The sequence below is a fragment of the Tachyglossus aculeatus genome, chromosome X1, assembly GCF_015852505.1.
Source record: "Tachyglossus aculeatus isolate mTacAcu1 chromosome X1, mTacAcu1.pri, whole genome shotgun sequence".
NCBI lineage: Eukaryota > Metazoa > Chordata > Mammalia > Monotremata > Tachyglossidae > Tachyglossus > Tachyglossus aculeatus.
Window position 1 is genome coordinate 41,112,207 of NC_052101.1, and position 22,467 is coordinate 41,134,673.

Here is a 22,467-nt window from a genome sequence, read left to right on the forward strand (position 1 = left end):
AAGACTGCTCTCTTACCTTAAGATCCTATCTTGTAACATAATAATAATAATGGCATTTATTAAGCGCTTACTATGTGCAAAGCACTAAACCCCACTGCTCTGGACTCTGAAACACTAATACCCTGTGTATTTCCCAGCTGTGATTCGCAGTTTACCCGAGTGGTTGAAACTATCGTCCCAGGAACCCCATTTCCCACCTCTAGCCTCAGTGGAGCCAGGAGCCCTCTTCCTGACAATTATTAACATCAGAACCCCTTGGATGCCACTTTACAGGCTGTGCATCTTCCCTATTTGACTCAGCCCTGGGAGAAATAAATCGGTTCCGTGCCTTTAGGAAAGTGGCAAGGGGTTTGTCTGATTATAGTAGTCTTTCCTTCATTATCCCTCACCCAGAAGCCAAAATCATTTGGAACAGTGAAGAATCACTTCGGGCGTCCGTAAGTGGCCTACATATAAAAACCTAGCCAAATCAAATGCTGAATATGTGCCATTTTTAAACTCTCCTCTACAAACATTTTAGAGAATGCTTCTGGCAAAGATTTCAAGTGGCTGCTCCTCCGTTTCAAAACCATGCCTTTAGTGTGCACAGACAAATGTGACCCACTAGGTTGAAAAACGTCAAGGGATCCTACCTGTTTCTTTTGTGCCCTGTTCTGTTGCTTGGCTAAAAGGAATTGGGATTTGCTCTCCATACTTTTTAATCCTAGAATGGTTGGAAAATGAGGGGTGGTTTTAACACTGAATAGGATTGTTTGGTGTGGGACTGTATCTTCAACTCTGTGACCTAGGAGGTGACCCAAATGACAGTTAGGGGTCTCAGGATACAGAGGGTCTGGGTCTCTCTTCCCATCCCACCCCGGCCTGCCAGGGCTATTCAAGGCAGCAGTAGCAGCAGTGTGAAGCGACAAGAATATGGTGGAGGAAAGGACAGCTGCTCTCTAGTCTGAGAAGAGAGGAGAGGCTGGAAAAGCCTAAAATGTGATCCGTTAATTAAACAGATGAGGCAATGACCGGATTCTAACAGGATTAGTGGTAAATTCCTTCTGCTGATTTGTCAGAAACGCTCCATCATCACTGATGTTACAGTAGTCTGCCTGGGCCGATTTGGGCCAAAAGTCAAACTTTCTTTGAAAAACTTGTCTACCCTGAAGGGAGGCACACATGCTCTTGGCTTCTCTTGAGGCAATGACTTTTTAAAGAAATGGCATTTGAATGGCAAAGAGACGTCAGGGCAGACTCTCCAAATGGGGACCACCTACGGTGGCCAGTCAAACTCAAAACCACTATTACTACAATCAATTCCTTCATATAGCTTCCCAGTCCTGAAATCTCCATCAAGATTGAGGCTTTTTTTAATGGCATTTGTTAAGTGCTTATAGGTGCTAGGCACTGTACTAAGCGCTGGGGTAGTTACAGGTTACTCAGACTGGACACAGTCCACGTCCCACAAGGGGCTCACAGTCTTAATCCCCATTTTACAGATGAGGTAACTGAGGCAGAGAAATTGAGTGATTTGCCCAAAGTCACGCAGCAGACAAATGGTGGTGCTGGGATTAGAACCCAGGTCCTTCAGGCTTCCAGGGCCGTTCTCTATCCACTAGACCACACTGCTTTCCAAATTAAATAAGATCATCACACTGCTACTGGCTTATCTGATTCTAAAATATTCTGATTTGGGTAGGTAATTGGGACAACTTTTGGGTTTTGATTTTTTTTAAAGGAAAGTAGTGATTTCTCTTCCTAAATAAGCATGACGCAGCTACACTCTAAATAAAAATTTCCATTTTCTTTTCCATAGGAATACAATTACACTGTATCTGAGTATTTGTATCTAGGGTAATACTGGATTGGAAAATCAAATCTCACTCCAAGAAGAATGTTGGGATGGTTGGAATACTGGAAAAAGTTAAAACACTTCAGGTATGAAACATCAAGAAATAGGTAACAGAGGAAGGAGGATGAAAACAGTGGGACTGAGTTTTCTTTTTTTTTCCCCAAAGGACACTAAAAACCTGCATGTGCCAGAGTGGCAACAGACATTCTCTAGGCTTCTGAATTTCTCCAGATGTGAAGACAAAAAAAAAAAAAAAAGAATATTTTTAAAGAAAAAAAAATCACAAGCGAGTTTGGGACTAAAAAAAAAAAAAAACAAATAAACCAACCAACCAAAAAAAAACAAAAACAAAAAACCCAACAAAAAAACAAACCTTGTACATGTCCCAGGGTGGAAATTCACACATCCCTATCCAGATGGCCCCTTCCCATGGTTCCCAAAACGTTTGTAATTGTTCTTGGTAAAGACTGATTCTTAAAGTTAAATAAGATTCTTCCCCTAAGGGTCTTCTCAGTCCCACCACCTAGATTCTGAAGCTAAACACTTCCCATGAGTTTAAGAATTTGTTGCATGGAAATCAAGAGTGACTGTAGAAGACACTTTGGTCGCAAGCTGAGTTCAAAATAGATGCTTAAAAAGTTCAGAGGAATGTGCTGAGAGCATTTGGAAATCCCACTGGTCAAATTCAAATCAAAGTGAAAACCTGCATGAACCCACTGAGAGAGGCAGACTTTTTACTGAAGAATTCCAATCTTCTACCTGCACTATTTCAAGACTACACCAAAAGGAATTTTAAAATAACAGAAATAGTCATTTCATGTATATCTATACTATAATGTCATCTATAAGTGATGGGAGTGTTAGTGGAATCCTGAGTACAGTAATGAGAATGAGATGGGATAAACCTACATGTAAAACTAATCCCTGAATAGGAGTTTTAAAATAGGAAACGTCTTTAGAGCTATATCTTCTCTAATTTTTAAAATCGGTAAAAACTGAAGTTGCAAAATTTGGTCACACGATTAAAGAAATCATTTTTTCAACAGAAAATGTCCTTTTTCTTCACTTGCCATATTCACTAGTGATAAATACTTAATCTACTATTTAAAACTGCATTTGTAAACACAGCCTTAAGAAATCCTACAGCTTTCTGCAATTAGGAAGGTGAAGACTTACCCTTAGAACTAATCAAGAAATGAAAGGGATAGAGGGCACAAACAAGAAGCAAGATGCGCATTTTACGGTTAAGCATGAATTAACGAAAAAGGCGAAAGAGCAGAAAATAGCTTGACAACCCGTCTCTAGTTCGGTATGCCGGTTTTGAACGGGTTACGGTTATTAAAAATAACAGCAAACATTTTCCGAGGACCGGTTGACAGCAATATCCTTTTGCACACGTGCTCTATCAGGATAAAATTCTCCGTAAGGTACAGAAAGGCTGCGGCCATATTTTTTTCAGAATGATTTACGTTAGAGCATGAGGCATTCCCGTTCTCCTCACCTCGAGCCCCCTAAGAATGCTCCCACGGTCCGCAGCCAACCAGGTAAAATCCAGATAGAAAGTGATTATGTGGGAAGAAACCATGGAGTAAACCACCTTCCACGTGTGCTCCAAACAGCCGCCGACAAGGCTGACGCGACAGATTCGACATAAAAACGCTCTACTTGCTAGCAGAAGGCATAGCCGGCCCAGAAGCCAGAAAGAGAGGATTCCTTACGTTCTGATACTGTATAAAGTAGGTTCTGGGGTAACGGAGGAGGTAGTCTTGCTCCCACAGGTACGATATTGGGCACTGCGCTCGTTCCGGGCTGGTCACGATTATTTATCAGGCTTGACTGTGTGATAGGTGGTCCTAGAATGACATCGCGGAATGGAGTTAAGGAGGCTGTAGTCCAACATCAAGCACATCCAGCGCTTAGAACAGTGCTTTGCACATAGTAAGTGCTTAATAAATGCTATCATTATTATTATTATTCAACACAGCGGCAGCACGCACATTCACGCCTGAACGATACAAAGTTTCTATCACCATAATCTGCTCAAATTTTGGGGCAAGGTTTCAGTACCATCAAGATTTTTGTCGGCAGTTTTCCGTCTATCCATAAGTCTTGAGGACGTTCTTTGGCAAGATTAGGATAACACACACTACACTCTAATCTTTCTCTTCCTCCTTTTGCCAACTCCCCGGAGGCGTATTTGCCTTTATCTGAGCTTCCACTTGTTAACATGTGCTTTCCATAGAGGACGTAAGGAAATAAAATCCCTGACACAGGAGTAACTACGTTGCTTAGGGGGCAGATTTAACCCAAACGGAAATTAAGGGTAGGATTCGCGCTTCAGTGGAAGTTTCAATTAAAGCTCTTTAAAATATAAAAGCACTGTATCCCAAATAGTGCCACATTTAAAGCAGGTGGAAATAAAAATCAATCAATCAATCGTATTTATTGAGCGCTTACTGTGTGCAGAGCACTGTACTGAGCACTTGGGAAGTACAAGTTGGCAACATATAGAGACAGTTCCTACCCAACAGTGGGCTCACAGTCTAAAAGGGAAATCTGCTCATTGTTGGCAATGAAAAGCTTTTTAAAAAGATTGCCTAATGGCAGTGGTTTTGTTTTATACAGGTGTCTTTCACTTAAACAAAGCAAGAAAACCAGTTCCCCATTTCCTCCAAATTTAGCAGTGACTCTTTACCTCCAAGAGTATAAACATTTTCACATCTAAAATAATGCTCATACTAATGTTTTTGTTAATATCTTTAAAAGGCAATTATTATTTATACCTATGACATGAATGCGTACACTCCAATAAAATCAATCATATTTACTGAGGGCTTACTGTGTGCAGGGCATTGTACTAAATGCCTGGCAATAACACAGACACATTCCCTGCCCATAACATGCTTACGGTCTAGAGGGGGAGACAGACATTAATATAACTGGCGTTCATAAAACTGAACGCTACCGTAACTAAGAAGATTCGAACCCCCGTCAATCCTGGCAGGACTAGTTCATACTGGAACTTGCATTTGGCTTTCCTGTGAGTTTATTAATTGCCTCATCACAACGAACCTGAACTCAACAACTGGTTGGTTAGAATGCAAAGCCTATCCTTGCACTTTAAATCCATTGTCAAGCCTGATCTTCAAGTTTATTCCAGTGCTATTTGTAACAGCTATTCAGAAATCAGGAAGGTTATTACTGGAAATGAGGAAAATTATGACACCGTTATATTTCCAGTTTTTGAATGTTCAAGTTTCTAGAGTTCAGGTTGTTACGTTAGTCACTGATCTATTCATAATCATATTTAGAAGTTGCCCAGGTTAGAATGGCATTGTCTGTGCCAAGGCAAGAAACTCTCCCACATCAGTGTGGCAGCAGTTGTGGTTTAAAGGTGTATGTCAGATCTCCTAAAAGACTTCTTTTCAGCCACATTTTAGATCAAATCTTACTGGTAATGAGGGTGCTTTCTTCAGACAACGTGCATCTACCAAAATGCGACATGGTGGCAAAAGAAATGTGGGGTGCAACTGCATGATATCAGAGGGTAATGATAATAATAATAATGATGGCATTTATTAAGCGCTTATTATGTGCAAAGCACTGTTCTAAGCACTGGGGAGGTTACAAGGTGATCAGGTTGTCCCACGGGGGGCTCACAGTCTTCATCCCCATTTTACAGATGAGGGAACTGAGGCCCAGAAGTGAAGTGACTTGCCCGAAGTCACACAGCTGACAATTGGCGGAGCCGGGATTTGAACCCATGACTTCTGACTCCAAAGCCCGGGCTCCTTCCACTGAGCCACGCTCGGTCAATCGACCAGTTATAGTATTTGCTGAATGCCTGCGTGCAGAGAACTGAACTAAGTATGGGAAGCAGTGTGGCTGATGGAAAGAGCTTGGGCCTAGAAGTCAGAAGGACCTGGGTTCTAATTCCAGCTCCACCACTAGTGTGCTGTGTGACCTTGGGTAAGTCACTTTACTTCTCTGTGCTTCAGTTATCTCGTCTGTAAAATTAGGATTAAGCCCCATGTGAGCCGCATATGGGACCTAATTTATATCTACCCTAGTGCTTAGTACAGTGCCTGGCCCATAGCAGGCATTTAAATACCTTTTTTTAAAGAAAAATAAAGGTGGTATAGTGAAATAGAAGACAAAATCCTTGTCCCTAAGGAGTTTATAGTCTCCTTAGCATGATGTTCCTCAAGACTATAACTCCTGCATTACGAAAGAACGGACGGTACTGAGTTCTAACTAATTATAATTGAATCTTTAGCATCGTGAGTCCAAAATACCCAGCGAATAATAGCGGGGAAATAAGTAACAACAGTAAGAAAACTACAATTAAATGTCTTCCTCGCTCTCACTCTATCATTTCAAAAATTGGTGCACAGGAGGCAATAGGGCCTGGTGGAAAGAGCATGGGGTGAAGAGTCCAGAGACATGGGTTCTTCCCCTAACTCCCCCACTTCCCTGCTGTGTGACCTTGGGCAAGTCACTTAACTTTTCAGGGCCTCAGTTTCCTCACCTGTAAAATGGGGAGAAAATACCTCTTCTCCCCTCCTCACACTGTGAGACAGAGACAGCACAATCTGATTATTATTTGGCCGCTAATTTCTAACTGTGAGCCTGTTGTTGGGTAGGGACCGTTTCTACATGTTGTCGACTTGTACTTCCCAGGCGCTTAGTACAATTCTCTGCACACAGTAAGTGCTCAATAAATACGATTGAATGAATGAATGAATGACTGTGAGCCCCATATAGGACAAGGACCGTGTTTAACCTGATTAGCTGGTATCTACCGCAATGCTTAGAACAGTGCTTGGCACATACTAAGGGCTTAACAAGTACCATTATTATTATTATAGTTAAATACTGCTACTATTGGTAGACTGATTATTAATGTTTCTTATGTCCCCCTTCTAGACTGTGAGCCCGCTGTTGGGTAGGGATCGTCTTTATATGTTGCCAATTTGTACTTCCCAAGCGCTTAGTACAGTGCTCTGCACACAGTAAGCGCTCAATAAATACGATTGAATGAATGAATTATCCTGCATTTACCAGTAAAGTGAGTGGCACAGAGTACTGCAAAAATGCCACTATGGGTATTATATATCATAATTATCTTTTAATGGTATTTTTAAGCACTTGCAATGCTCCGGGGACTGTATTAAGTGCTGGAGTAGATACAAACTACTTAGGTTGGACATAGTCCATATCCCACAGGGGGCTCACAGACTTGATCCCCCATTCTACAGCCGAGATGAGGCGCAGAGAAGTGAAGTGACTTGCCTGAGGTCACACAGGAAGGAGATCAGTGGCAGAGCCGGGATTAGGACCCAGGTCCTTCTGACTTTCAGGCATGTGCTCTATCCACTAAGCAACACTCATTTTACCATTGAGCTAATTAACGATTTCCCATTAAGCTTGTTCTTTATGTCTTTCATGTTCTTTCTTTATGTCTTTATGTTCTTTCATGCGGTGTAAAAAAAAAAAAAATCTCCCCGGAACCTTACAAACTCTCATTTACATCAATTCTTAAGACTCTCTGAAAATCATTTGGCTAAAGTGTCACGTTTCTGGAGATCAGAACTCTAACACCGAGGAGCGGCTGCAGTTCAAAGTGATCAGTCCCTGGAAGAAAGAGCTGGATGTGGGATTTTAATGAAGGAGCGAAAAAGACAACAATAGTGGAACTTACTTGGTACGGGAAGCACAACAGAAGGTGGAGGTTGACCGTGTCCTTGGGCTACTGGAAGCCTCATATTATGACCCGAGCCCGGGCCGGGCCCGGGAACTGGCCCGGGGCTGGGGCCGGGCCCCGGACCGGGCAAAGGCGGCAGTAATATCCCAGGAGGAGGAGGAGGCGGCAGTCCGGGGGGTGGGGGCGGGAAAGGGATCATACTTGGCAGGGCGACTTCATCAACTACTAGGGGATCATTTCCGTGATCAAACTGACAAAGATCACCAAGTACACAAAAGCCTCTTTCTGTAACCAGAAAAACAACAAAAACAAAAACAAAAAACCAGAATCCCGTTACTAACCATTTTACATTCCATTAAAACTAACTATAGAACATCACTTAACATTGACAAGGTATTTTTCATCAGAGACTTCAAAGTGCTCCTGAAACAAAAACAACTGAGGTTCTGGCAGGTGAGATCGTCCACGCTTTATAGTTACGGACGGAACCTCTGTTTGTCTAAGGGTCTTGTCCGGTACCGTACGGTGTCAAAGCCACGAAGCGGTCTCATTATCATCGTCCTGCATCATTCCCAGAAACAGTTAGAAATATTTCAAGTTACAACGGGATGAGAGGGGGAAGATGAGGGACACAGATCAGGTCTGGGTCGCCTCGTTGATTTCCACTGATATCATCAACGCTGACGTTAAAACCCCATGTTTATTGTCTCTAATTGCATCAGTAGCAGGTCAAGGAAACCACTTGAAAGCAGGAGACTCATTTAAGCTTCAGAAGCCTTTTTAGGGGTCAGGCCGACTCTGAAATTTTTACTTTGGGAGACCAAGGGCAAATGCAATTAGCACGGTACAAATCTTTTCCCGCCAGGCCTCCAAAACATAAAAACTGACAAGAAAACACACTGTTGGTAGAGGAGTTTTTTTCTCCGTCTCTATCTCAGTATAACACAGATTCACATGTCATTAAACAGCAGGCAGTAATCTGTGCGACATCTAGTTTTCAACCGCGTTCCGACTCTTTTGCGGCTTGCGTAGGGGAAAAAAAAATTCAAGTCATTTTACCATCGTAATCTCTACATCGTCTCTTTGGTGGTGGGTTTCTGCCAAAGGAATTGGAAGAGCTATGATTGTTATAGTAATTAGACCAGCTTTCTGTTGTGTTCTCAGGGTGGTGAGCAGGTGCAATCACAGTAACAGTGCTGGGGATAGACTGGGCCCCGGAGGAATACTGTTCAGAAGAGTTACTGGGTGGGGCCGACGCAGGGACGTAAGAACTCTCCAGATCGTTCCTTTCGCTCTTGAATTTTGATCTTTCCCTGTGCTCTGCTTTAGGGAGAAACAGACAAACAAACAAACAACAAACAAAAAAAATACAGCAAAGATGAGTTGGGCTGGTTTTTCAAATTGAGCAGAATGACATCATTTTTAATTGGTGCTGGAGTTGGCCCCACGAACTAAATGAAAACATCGCCCATTGTGTTCACAATTAACCTTTCCAAAAAAAGCCAACAGAATCATCAACCTGAGACCTATCGTCACATGACAACATTTTGACGAATAATGGACTCTATACCTGAGCAACAATGACCCCCGTTTATTTACTGAAGGGTCATATCCCTTCGCTGTGACTTTTGCCCAGACAGCAAAGTTGAAATCCCAGGAAGCCAGGGGCTATGCATATCAACTGTTGATTGATATGAATTCTTTACAGTGAATCGTTTCTGTATTCTCTAATACCTAATAACCTATTTGAAGCAGACACATCAACTCTTCTTAAGAAACCTAGCATAAACATACCTGCACAAAATGACCAAAAAACCAGACTTCTACTAGACTATTTTTATAAATCAATATATTTCTGGTCCATCCTCCTCTGCCTATTTTAACCTAAAAAAATGGATAAATCAATTTTGACTCTGCTCGGATATATACATACATATATATATATATATATATATATAAAACACACACCCGATTCCAGTGCCTCAAAACAGCAGATTATCAGTGCCCTCAGGAGGGAGGATTTCTGGATTAACGTTCTGCAGGGGCTCATCCTACTCACCAACATTTCGGTTCGGATCCCGGTCTTTGCTTCTCCCCCGGCTTCGACTCCGACTGCGACTTAATCCTCGGCTTTTACTGCGGCTTTTACTTCTTCCTCTTCTCCAATCGTACTTATCTCGGTATAATTCACTGCGCTCGTAGTATCTGTCGTACTCTCTCCACTTTCCATCTTCTCTTTTTTTTTCACGGGTCCTATAATAGACAGATATGTAAGCCATACCCTGGCTTCGAAAGCCACGCCCTCGACCAGGTTTGGGTTGTAAAGCACTCTCCTCCTTGTATTCCCTATCTTCATAACTTCCGCCCTCTTCCAAAAGGCACCTAAAAGATGACCACCTAGTCCCTCTGATCCATTATGTAGGCAGGGGGGATAAAAAAAACCTCAGGAAAAAAAATATTCCCAGCTTCACTTCTGTGGGAGGGGTGAAAGAACGAGTGGAGGTGAATCCAAAATTAGAGGAGGGGTGGGAAGGGGGGGAAAATATCACAGGTGGCATGAGGGATACGCATGGAGAACTGCAACAAGACATTTTCCCCTGAAAAATAATCTTTGCAGCGATGGTAACACAGCAGCCCAGGGCTCACGCTTTAGGAACAGGGGCTAAATACGGATGGCTCCGGAACGGAGCATCCCTAAACCGGTGACACCAATGGAACACTTCATCCTACTCTCAAAGGAGACTGACTGCTCCACCTCTGGGCTAGCCGTAATGGTGCTTAGAGGCAGAGAAGAAAGGGAACAGAAACAGAAGAGTCACCGGGAACAAAGAGAGAGACAGGCACTTGAGGAGGGGATCGATCAATCGATGCTATTTATTGAGCGCTAATGGGGATAGGGAGGGGAGTCAGCTATTCACATTATTTCAGGCCTTTGCGAGGTGAGCGGGAAGAGAGCCATTATGTAGTCTAACTAAAGGGAAATACAAACCTTCGTTCGCTGGACTCCGAAACGATCTTTTGGGGGCTGGAGTATTTCTTTTTTCGGACGTCTCGCTCTTCTTCTGCTGCCTCTTGAAATACCTGTGCAAAAATAATCATTAGGACAAGCCGAACAATTCCATGTGTAGTAAGAGGAACTTTCACGTTCAAAGGCATTTACTGAACAGAGGAGCATTGCAGCGCGGCTCAGGGGAAAGAGCCCGGGCTTTGGAGTCAGAGGTCAACGGTTCAAATCCCGGCTCTGCCACTTGTCAGCTGTGTGACTTTGGGCAAGTCACTTCACTTCTCTGTGCCTCAGTTCCCTTATCTGTAAAATGGGGATTAAGATTGTGAGCCCCACGTGGGACAACCTAATCACCTTGTAAACTTCCCAGTGCTTAGAACAGTGCTTTGCACTGTTATTATATTATTATTATTATTACTAAGGGCTTGGGAGAGGCAAACACACATTCCCTACCGTATCTGAGCTCTAGCTGCACAGTCATTACACCGGCAAATGGATGGAAGTATTGAGAGTTCATTTAGAGCCCAGTGATCTGACATTAGACAGCTGCAATAGGCTGCTTCCGCCTATGGGTCCCTGACAACAGCCCAGGGGCCAGGCTTTATTAAAAAAACAAAAACGAAAAAAATGAAGAAAAACAAAAAACAAAATAAGACAAAAAGCACCCTGCCAGGGTTTGGGCTGATCACGGCCCCATATACAGACTCCAAATGCTGGGATGTCCAGTGGGAAAGCACAGTAAGTGGCCGTCATTCATTTGTGTACCTGCGACTTTTTTTTTTTTTTAAGGTATTTGGTGCTATGCCCCAGGCACTGTATTAAGCACTACACTAGACACACGTTAATTAGGTTGGTCGTGGTCCCTGTCCCACATAGGGCTCACAGTCTTCATCCCTATTTTACAGATGAGGCAACTGAAGCACAGAAGTTAAGTGACCTGACCAAGGTCACGCAGCACACTCCGGGCCTTCTGAGTTCCCAGGCCCGTGCTCTATCCACTAGGCCACTCTGCTTCTCTGCTAGGATTTAGAGGGCCCAGAGATCTCTATAAATATGGGACAACCGCTCTTTTCTCCCTCTTCCTCACTACCAGACATAAGGTCCACACTCCCTTTTAGGTCCCAGGGCAATATCTGGGCTGAAGATGCGGAGCCTAGGTGGGACTCTGCTAGATGACAGTGGTCCTACCTGCAGCTGACCACCGCTAGGAAATAAACTGTCTGAAAAAACTAACTCATAAACTGTTGGACTGTGTCCCTCCTGATTACCTTGTATCTACCCCAGCGGTTAGAACAGTGCTTGGCGCATAGTAAGTGCTTCACAAGTACCACAATTATTATTATTGCTAGATACCACAATAAACAACAAAAAATGCCTCATCTCTCCTCTGCTCAGAGGCTATTGGATTCCTTGACCTTTTTCCACCTTGAATACACTCTGGGACGTCCTTTGCCACTGTCTCTGCTCTAAAATCCTCAGCTCCGTTTGGCAATCGAATCGCTTAAACTGGTTTCCAAAACAAAATCTCCTAATGAAGATGGAACAACATGGTTTGAGGGAGGTTTGTCAAGATCATCTCTCAGCGTTTCCTCATCTGTAAAATGGGGATGAAGTTCTTGCTCTCCCTTCATCTTAGATTGTGAACCCCAGTGTGGAACAGAGACTGCTTGATTTGATTATCTTGCATCTGTCTACTAATGGTGGTATCTCAGTATCAATCAATCGTATTTATTTATTCAATCGTATTTATTACAAACATATATATATATATATATATATATATATATACTGGTACTTAGCACAGTGCTTGGTGCTCGGTGGGCACTTAAACCCTTCTCCACATTTTCAGGGATTATGATTATGTAAATAATTTAATAATTATAACAATCACAATTATAATTTATTATTATTAGATTGTGACCCCTGAAGGGCTAGGGAGTTGGGCAAAGTCTCACCAGTGCTTAGTACAGTGCCTAGCACATAGTAAATGCTTAATACCAAAAACAAAACAAAACCGAAAAAACTTGCCATTTTTCCTAGCCCTCAGTAAAGAATCCAACTGGGGCTTAATATTACCACTTCTAAAAATAAATTTCACAATATCTCAAAAGGCATGTTGGTAAAAGATAGGTTCTATCCCTAGAAAGTACACACCAAAATGAAAAAAAATACCAATATGATGTGGCTTACCTAAAATGGCAGCCAAAATATGGCAACCATTTTATGTATTCCATTCTTTTGTATACCGATTTATATGAATACTGAAGTTACGTTGCTAGCATGGAAAAACTCAGGGAACCATCTTTTTTCTTTCATGGAGCACAATCACGGCAAATTTAAATGATGGAATTTATACTACTCTCCGTCGGGTGGTAAACAGCAACTGAGCGCTGCCACTTGAAATAAGTTCCTTTTTATTCTGAGGAATAAGGTACGTTTAAAGAAGGGTTTCCACTTGCCAAACGGTCCTTAGACCTCCCTCTGTAAACCCGAACAGCTCGATTCCTGACGATTTTTGATCGTCTCCTGGGAAGCAAGGCGGATACAAAGTTCTCTTTTTCCGACGGACTCCTAAGAGCGCATTCGGTCTTCCCTCCTGTCGCGCCCACAATCTACCACAATAAGGTTCCTCCACTCAGTGCCAAGCTAAAGATTTCACAGCCACAATATGCCATGTTGCCCAACAGAGAACCCCTACTTAAGCCAACCCGGGACCCATCAATTAGGGCTCTCCTCCAGGCAGGTGTCAATGGGCTTCTGGAAATTCATTCAGTCGTATTTATTGAGCGCTTACTGTGTGCAGAGCACTATACTAAGCACTTGGGAAGTACAAGTTGGCAACATATAGAGGCGGTCCCTACTCAGCAATGGGCTCACAGTCTAGAAGCATTGGCCAAAGTGCCCCAGCGATTTGGTGTGAAAGCACTGCAGCTTCAAGCAAGTCCACGGGGGCCCAAAGGGAACGTGCCTACCAATTCTGTCACTTGAACTCTTGGGAGAGTTCAATTCTCCCAAGAGTTTAGGTCAGGGCGCTGCACACAGTGCATGGATGATAATAACAGCCCACAGTGCTAAGAAGCAATATGAACATCACATGCCTGAAATTCTTCCTCTTGCCCTGCAAACAGCAGCCCTTCAACCAATTCTTCTAATATCGCACGCAGAACTCAGACTTGTTTTTCCACTATGTCTCCCTCCTCCAGTGAGCAGAAGCCTTCCACTCACAAATTCAGCACAATTATCCCGTCAGTCCTGTACCCTTCAAAATGTTATGCTCATCACGAAATGTTGGGGAGCAGCAGAAATGCTGGAGGGAATCGGTTATGCCAAGGAGAACTGCTGATACTTTTCCAGGATTTAAAACCATGATTCTGAATTATATTTTGCAATTATATGTAAAGCAGAGGAGCTACACCACTTCGCATTATCTCTTTTTACACTAAGGGTAATCAGATTTATTCCCCTTTGTTCAAAATCACAGTCATTCCTATAATTATTTCTGCATACCAGCCTATAATTTATTGAAAATAGGATATGTTGCAGAAACTCATCAATTATCTGAAAAGATTCAGGTTGGAAGTTAGGTAACTGGAGATGTTTAGACAAAGAGAGCTTTGAGAGCTGACAAGCTTCAATGAACTTTTGACATTATATACTCAAATAGAGTAACCAAAGTTCATTTATATATTAATATCTACTAATAATATACAAAACATCAAAAGTGGGCTGGTGAGGATTGGAGAAGAGGTTTAGAGAGAGAGAAGAGGTCTCATTCAACCTTACCGATTATAGCCATTTTGTTTTCATGCCGAATCATTCAAATCAGAATAATGTACGTAATACTTTTAATGGCATTTGGTAGGCGCTTACTACCAGCCAGGAGCTTTTCTAAGTGCTGTAGCAGATACAAGGGTAATCAGGTTTGGACATATCCATATCCCACAGAGGGCTCACAGTCTTCAACCCCATTTTGCAGATGAGGGAACTGCGGCACAGAGAAGTGAAGAGACGTGCTTAAGGTCAGACAGCGGACAAGCGACGGAACCGGGATTAGAACCCGGGTCCTTCTGGCTCCAGGGCCTGCGCTCTACCCATTAGACCACACTGCTTCTCATGTCATATTCTTGGAGCAACTCTGCTATTGGTTCAGTGGAAAGAGCACTGCTCTGGAAACCTTAGTCGGCGAGCCTCGTGCGGGACAGCAACAGTGCCAACCCTAAATAACCTGTGTCGACCCCAGCGCTTACAACAGCGTTTGACACGTAAAGGGCTTAACACATCCCATTACAATCCAAAAACATAACAAAAAAAAAAAAAGCCAGGAGTCCTGGGTTCTAATCCAAGGTCCATACGCTGGCATCCCACTGTGCCACCTGAGATGACTGTTTTGGACCGAAGAACCGCTTAGGGTGATTTGCAAGGTGGGTAGGCCCAGCGGTCCCATAGGCTGTAAGCTCGTGTGGGCAAGGAATACAACCGCTATATTGTACTCTCCCAAACGCTTAGTACAGTGCTCTGCACACGATAAGGGCTCAATAAATACGACTGACGGAAATTCTGAAAAAACAGCTGGCTCACGCAGGCATCAAAGCCTGTGGTGGCTGTGCAGGTAACTGTTTGCTGGGTAACGGCACTCCGGCACGACTACCGGCACTAAGCTGTAGCCATTTAGTCGGAAATGGGCTTTGGACAGAAAAACCTTCCCAAGAAAACGTGGCCGGGGCCAGAGTCCGAGTGGCACTATGCCAACCACCCTCGCTACAATCCATTCATTCATTCATTCAATCGTATTTATTGAGCGCTTACTGTGTGCAGAGCACTGGACTAAGCGCTTGGGAAGTCCAAGATGGTGACATATAGAAACGGTCCCTACCCAACAGTGGGCTCACAGTCTAGAAGGGGGGAGACGGAGAACAAAACAAAACATATTAACAAAATAAATAGAATATGTACAAATAAAATAGAGTAATAAATACGTACAAACATATATACATATATACAGGTGCTGTGGGGAGTGGGGGAGGGGGAGAGGAAGGAGGGGGCTCAGTCTGGGAAGGCCTCCTGGAGGAGGTGAGCTCTCAGTAGGGCTTTGAAGGTACTTGGTCCTGAAGCCTCAGGGCTGAGGCCTGCCCGATGCCCCCGAGGGACGCTCCAGCATCGTTTTCAGGGCATCCAGAGGGAATAAAATGAAGAACGAAATCAACACAAAAACTGATCTGAACATAAGATGACCAGCTGCAGAAAAGGAACCCCACGGTAGCATCTCCTTTGACTATTGGAACTATTTGGGCAGTCTCTGAGATCCCAATTTGGTACTGGAAAGGTGCACAACTGGGGAATTGTTCCAATATTTGCAATAAGGGTTTGGAGCCCATATGGGATTTGAGAGGCTCTCGGTTAACAGCAACTTTACCTCTACTTTTAGCTCCCCTTTATCTGGAACAGTGGGCTTTGGCTCTGGTTTTGCTGTTTCCAACGGAGGCAGGTAGTTCTTCGTATACAGGCTTTCAAAAAGCTTATCCACAAAACCTGACGTTTCTGAAACCAAAAAAAAAAAAAAAAATGCCACAAAGATTAATATTTGGGTTGCAAATATCATGGAGAATACTTGTTTATCTTAAGGCTGAACTATTTTAAAACTGATACTTGATTAAGATTCCTGCAGGTTTAAAACTTGGCTTATTTTAGGTTCTACTGACAAGCAGCCTGGCCCAGAGGAAACAGCACAGACCCGGGTATCAGAGGACCTGGGTTCTAATCCCCACTCCGCCACTTGTCTGCTGTGTGACTTTGGGCAAGTCACTTAAATTCTCTGTGCCTCAGTTTCCTCATCTGTAAAATGGAGATTAAATCCTAATCCTTCCTATATAGACTGTAAACCCCATATGTGACAGGGACTGGGTCCAACCTAACTCTGTATCTTTCTCAGTGCTTAGAACTGTGTATTTGTTGTATTTGCGCTATATTTATATATATTTATGTATGAGTAGAGAAACAGACACCATACAGGAGGCAAGCAGATTAAGGGTGCGACTGTCATGATGCATAAATGAATGGACTTAAGGTTAATGAGTATTGTTTCTGAAGGAAGAGAGGAAGAGGAAGAGGTGAGAAATATTACTGAGGAGGAGCTGGCAGCACTTGGGTGAATGAGAGGGATCAAAGGGGGTTCTAAGGTTACAAACGTAGGGAGAGGAATAACAATAATAATAACGGTATTTGTTAAGCACTTATTATGTGCCAGGCACTGTACTAAGCGCTGGGGTGGATAGAAGCAAATCGGGATGGACACAGTCCCTGTCCCACTTGGGGCTCACAGTTTCAGTCCCCATTTATAAGGGGGAGCTGACAGTGAGAGAAGCAGGTAAAGTTTAAGCTCCTCAAGGCCAGGAATCAGATCTGCCAATGCTACTGTACTCTCTCAAGTGCTCAGTTTGGTGCTCTGTACACAGCAAGTGCTCAACAAATACCACGGATTAAGGAGGGGGCAGAAGGAGTTCAGTTTTTAACATGGTAAATTTGAAGTGGTGGTGAGACAGCCGTGTGAAGATACTTCAGAGACAGAATGCAAAACTGGAAACACGTCAAGAGGCAGAGGTGGAGATCCAGATCTAGGAGTGAACAGTTTCGCTCACCCCCGGAGAAAGAGAGCAGGAGTAGTAATAGTATTAAGTGTCTAATGTCTAGTCCACCTGTCTACATATTTTGTTCTGTTGTCTGTCTCCCCATTCTAGACTGTGAGCCCGTTGTTGGGTAGGGACCATCCCTAGATGTTGCTGACTTGTACTTCCCAGGGGCTTAGTACAGTGCTCTGCACCCAGTAAGCGCTCAATAAATACGATTGAATGAATGAAAGTGCTTACTGGGTGCAGAGCACTGTACTAAGTGCTGGGATAGAGTGTACGAGTGGGAATACAGGAAGGGCCCCAAATGAAGTACTGAGGGACATCCTATTGAAGTGCTGGGAGAAGTCCAGAAAGGAAATTAAAGCGCAGCAACTGGAGATCTCAGGAGGATCATTCCAACCGGAGGCATTTTCCAAAGAAATGGCAAATCAACTAGTGCTTTTCCGAAGGTTTTGAGAAATGACTCCAAACTGTTGAGCAATCAGTGAGTAATGTGCTTCCTTCCTCCACAGGTCTTAAGAAACATGTGTTTGGATTTAAGTTATCTTGGTTCCACCTCTCTTTTGGGGTTCAGATTTAATCACCATTTCGTACTGAGGCACAGAGTCTCCCACTGCCCCAAAGGTTTCGGGAAGACAAATGCTCATCTCCAGATCTTTGAGGATCTAAGGAACTGAAAATTTCATTTACTTCCCTACTCAAAGAGCGCACTTAAAAAAAAAAAGTGTGAAACAGCTATCCCCTTTCTCAGGATCAAGGATGATTTCAATGTTTTCATTACCCAAATGATACTAGAGGTTCTCCTGAATGTGACAATCCTCATGCCTTTCAATGGATGCACAAAAGAGAAAAGAAAAAAATAAAAGGTGCCCTAATCTGACCCCCTCCCTTACCACAAAAATAAAAGAGGGCTAAAAGAACACTGAAAGCTCGTTGTATTTTAGAATGACTGAAGTGTAAGTACAGTGGGTGGAGGGAAAACGGAGTTCTCTTGTCCCCAAGTGGCACCTCTTTCTCATTTGCAAACACAGGACTCCACGCACAAATTTCCAAAATTAGCTGGGGTTCTTTCAGTCTTTTCTATTGACGTTTGAAGCGCCATTAATTGCAATATATCTGCAGGTCGATAAACATGAATTACCTTTTTGCAGAAAGACGTCTAGCTGATCAGCGCAGAAGGCTTTTAGTTCTTTCTCAGGTTTGTCCTTCTTGACCAACGCTACCACATAGTTTGCTAAGGCTGATGGGTCTGCATCACATCTGATATGAGGGGAAAGAAGTAAGGAGAAAATAAAATCACTCTGAAGAAAATAACTTCACTTGATTAAACTGAAGTCTTTAAAAGGCATCCCTCTTCGGGAAAGTCACAGGTACAAGCCACATCTAAATAAATGCAAACACAGGTTTCTGCAACAGTGGTAAAATCTAGGCCACAAATTTTTTTTTTTTACATTATACCCCTGAATCCTTCCCACAGTACTGATGTGCATACCCTTTCACTTCACTGCTTCCCTTACCTAGAATTCATTTTTAATACCTGTCTTTCCAGGCAACAGAACAAAGTCCTTGAGAGCAGGGATTGTGTCTACTAACTCTATTATACTCTCCCCAGGGCTTAGTAGAGAGTTCTGCACAGAGTAATTGCTCAATAAATATCGTTGAGTGAATCAAAAAGTTTAAGTCCATAAGCCATCTTCCCAAAAGAGTTCAATTTATATTATTCTGCCACGTGCTATGGAGTTTTCAGATTGATTTTGTAACCTCAGAATATAAAAAGCCCAGTCACGCAAGGAAATATTTCTCCCCTTCCAGCTTGTTTTGACTTACCTACGGCCCAGTAATGTCAGGGCTGGTTCTAGAGCGGAACCTAACATATTTCATATGAAACCGCATGGAAAAATATACCCCACGATACAGCCATTCCATTAAAACAGAAATGGACCATTAATAACTCATGGGTTTATCATGGGGTATGCTGGTAAATTCCCGATCATACAGATGTGATTCAACCGCGCTACAGGTCTCCTGGAATAATAAAAATTGTGGTATTTGTTCAAGTGATTTCTCGGTGTCACAAGCCGCGGTATATAGAATCAGATCAGACATGGCCCCTGTCCATAAGGGGCTCCCAGTCTAGGTATGAGGGAGAACTGGTACTTTATTCCCATTTTACAGGTAACTGAGGCACAGAGGGAATAGCCTAATGGAAAGAACATGGGTCCTGGAGACAGAGGACCTGGGTTTGAACCCCAGCTCTGCTATCTGACTGCTGTGTGATGTTGGGTGGTCAATTTCTCTGTGCCTCCGTTTTATCTGCAAAATGGAGATGAAGTACCTATTCTCCTTCCCCCTTAGACCCTAAGCCCCACGTGGGACAGGTACACTATCCAATCTGATTCTCTTGAATCTACCCCAGAGCTGAGCACAGCACACAGTAAGCAGTTGATCAATCAGTCAATGGTATTTATTGAGCACTTACTATATGCAGAGCACTGTACTAAGCTCGTTCCAGAGTACAACAGAATCAATGGATGTGTTCCCTGCTCATACCAAGCTTACGGCCTAGTTATTATTAAGTGATTTGATCAAAGTCACACAGCAGGCAAAGTGGTGGAGGTGGGATTAGAACCTAGGTCTCCTGAACAGCAAGCTGAGGCTCGTTTCTTTCCACTCCATCACTCTTTGCCCTTCCCGCTACTAGGGAAGAGGAAGTGGGTGAGATGGTGGCTATGCTGAGGTTTCTGACCCTCGAGCACAAGATTTAGGGCAGTCACTCAGTCAATAGTATTTATTGGAGCGCTTACTGGAGTTAGGGTAGGGTAGGGTTTGTGCCATTACCAAGGCTTGGCACGTCCAGCCCGGCTCAACACACTGGTGGAGTGAAGGTTGGAGATATATCGGTTCCAGCATACCATCCCATCCGAGGTGCTGCAGGGGATGCACCTGAGCCCCAAATCCTTCTCCCCTCGCCCCAAAAGTCTTGCAGACAAGGCTGGGCCCCTCCCGGCTCAGGTGTGCCAACCAAGCAGCGGCCCTGGGGATGCGACAAACTCGGCCATGAGAAATCTCTGTTGGATTTTCCACCCTTTCCACTCTCTTGGTTCACCCTAGTTGGACAGTGAGTCAGAAAACTCTAAGCGTTGACTGGTTATAGGATTCCCCGGGCCTGGAATGCCCTCCCTCTGCCCATCCAGAAACGCTCTGGACATATCACTCCCCTCCTCAAAAACCTCCAATGGCTACCGATCAATCTGCGCATCAGGCAGAAACTCCTCACCCTGGGCTTCAAGGCTCTCCATCACCTCGCCCCCTCCTACCTCACCTCCCTTCTCTCCTTCTCCAGCCCAGCCCGCACCCTCCGCTCCTCCACCACTAATCTCCTCACTGTACCTCGCTCTCGCCTGTCCCGCCATCGACCCCCGGCCCACGTCATCCCCCGGGCCTGGAATGCCCTCCCTCTGCCCATCCGCCAAGCTAGCTCTCTTCCTCCCTTCAAGGCCCTGCTGAGAGCTCACCTCCTCCAGGAGGCCTTCCCAGATTGAGCCCCTTCTTTCCTCTCCCCCTCGTCCCCCTCTCCATCCCCCCGCCTTACCGCCTTCCCCTCCCCACAGCACCTGTATATATGTATATATGGTTGTACATATTTATTACTCTGTTTATTTATTTATTTATTTATTTTACTTGTACATTTCTATCCTACTTATTTTATTTTGTTGGTATGTTTGGTTCTGTTCTCTGTCTCCCCCTTTTAGACTGTGAGCCCACTATCGGGTAGGGACTGTCTCTATGTGATGCCAATTTGTACTTCCCAAGCGCTTAGTACAGTGCTCTGCACATAGTAAGCGCTCAATAAATACGATTGATTGATTGATTGATTGATCCGCCAAGCTAGCTCTCTTCTTCCCTTCAAGGCCCTACTGAGAGCTCACCTCCTCCAGGAGGCCTTCCCACACTGAGCCCCTTCCTTCCTCTCCCCCTCGTCCCCCTCTCCATCCCCCCCATCTTACCTCCTTCCCTTCCCCACAGCACCTGTATATATGTATATGTTTGTACATATTTATTACTCTATTTATTTATTTATTTTGCTTGTACTTATCTATTCTACTTATTTTATTTAGTTAGTATGTTTGGTTTTGTTCTCTGTCACCCCTTTTAGACTGTGAGCCCACTGTTGGGTAGGGACTGTCTCTATATGTTGCCAATTTGTACTTCCCAAGCGCTTAGTACAGTACTCTGCACATAGTAAGCGCTCAATAAATACGATTGATGATGATGATGATGATGATTCACAACATTGTACACCACTCATAAATCCTTCCTTATTCAGGCCCGATGAAGAAAGCAAGTTTGTTGCCCTCATTTTATAACTGCAATCCTAGGAGTTAGAAGGATCTGGGTTCTCATCCCGGCTTCGCCACTTGTCTGCTGTGTGACTTCGGGCGAGTCACTTCACTTTTCTGGGCCTCAGGGACCTCACCTGTAAAATGGGGATTAAGACAGCGAATTCCATGTGGGACAGGGGACAGGGACTGTGTCCAGTTCAATTTGCTTGTATCTACACCAGTACTTAAATAGCACCATTATTATCATCAAAATATATTAATAAAAACAAAGAATGACCCACAGCTTATTGGGCTCCTCCTAATGAATCCCTCCCTGACACCTAGACCCTCTCGTACAGCTTCTGTTGGGAGATCAGAGGCAGGGGGGAGAGGAAGAGATAGCTCAGCACTTTAATAATACTAACTGAGCTTTCACACATTTATTCCGAAGAAGTGTAAAACCAAGAAAAGAACCCCTAGTGATAGTGAAGAAATGAAGCATGCCTACTTGGCTGCCAGATACCAAACAGAGAAGCAGCACGGCTCAGTGGAAAGAGCCTGGGCTTTGGAGTCAGAGGTCATGGGTTCAAATCCCCGCTCTGCCAATTGTCAGCTGTGTGACTTTGGGCAAGTCACTTCACTTCTCTGGGCCTCAGTTCCCTCATCTGCAAAATGGGGATTAAGACTGTGAGCCCCCCGTGGGACGACCTGATCACCTTGTAACCTCCCCAGCGCTTAGAAAGGTGCTTTGCACGTAGTAAGCGCTTAACAAATGCCATCATTTTTTTTAAACATTGCCCATAACAACAGTAGAGCAAGCTTTTGTTTTAATAATTGGGAAGCGTCACAGCTTAGAGGTTACTGAGGCCCAGAGAAGTTAAGTGACTTTCCCAAAGTCACACAGCTGACAATTGGCAGAGTCGGGATTTGAACCCATGACCTCTGACTCCAAAGCCCGGGCTCTTTCCACTGAGCCA

At 43.8% G+C, this 22,467-nt stretch overlaps 1 protein-coding gene across 4 annotated transcripts in view; it reads right to left on the reverse strand.

The window, feature by feature from the left end:
* The window catches only part of RBM27 (RNA binding motif protein 27), an 80,097-nt gene that overhangs the window by 33,842 nt on the left and 23,788 nt on the right, over positions 1-22,467 (reverse strand). For 2 of the 4 annotated variants that reach the window (XM_038772149.1, XM_038772147.1), the window contains exons 2-8: positions 18,310-18,428; positions 15,956-16,080; positions 10,528-10,619; positions 9,598-9,791; positions 8,598-8,858; positions 7,536-7,823; positions 3,553-3,687 (exon numbers count right to left, since the gene is read on the reverse strand). In XM_038772149.1, coding sequence (XP_038628077.1) covers positions 3,553-3,687; positions 7,536-7,823; positions 8,598-8,858; positions 9,598-9,791; positions 10,528-10,619; positions 15,956-16,080; positions 18,310-18,428 — 1,214 coding nt within the window. Of the gene's footprint in view, positions 1-3,552; positions 3,688-7,535; positions 7,824-8,597; positions 8,862-9,597; positions 9,792-10,527; positions 10,620-15,955; positions 16,081-18,309; positions 18,429-22,467 lie in introns of all 4 variants that reach the window. The other 2 variants (XM_038772148.1, XM_038772145.1) reach the window with 1 other exon arrangement.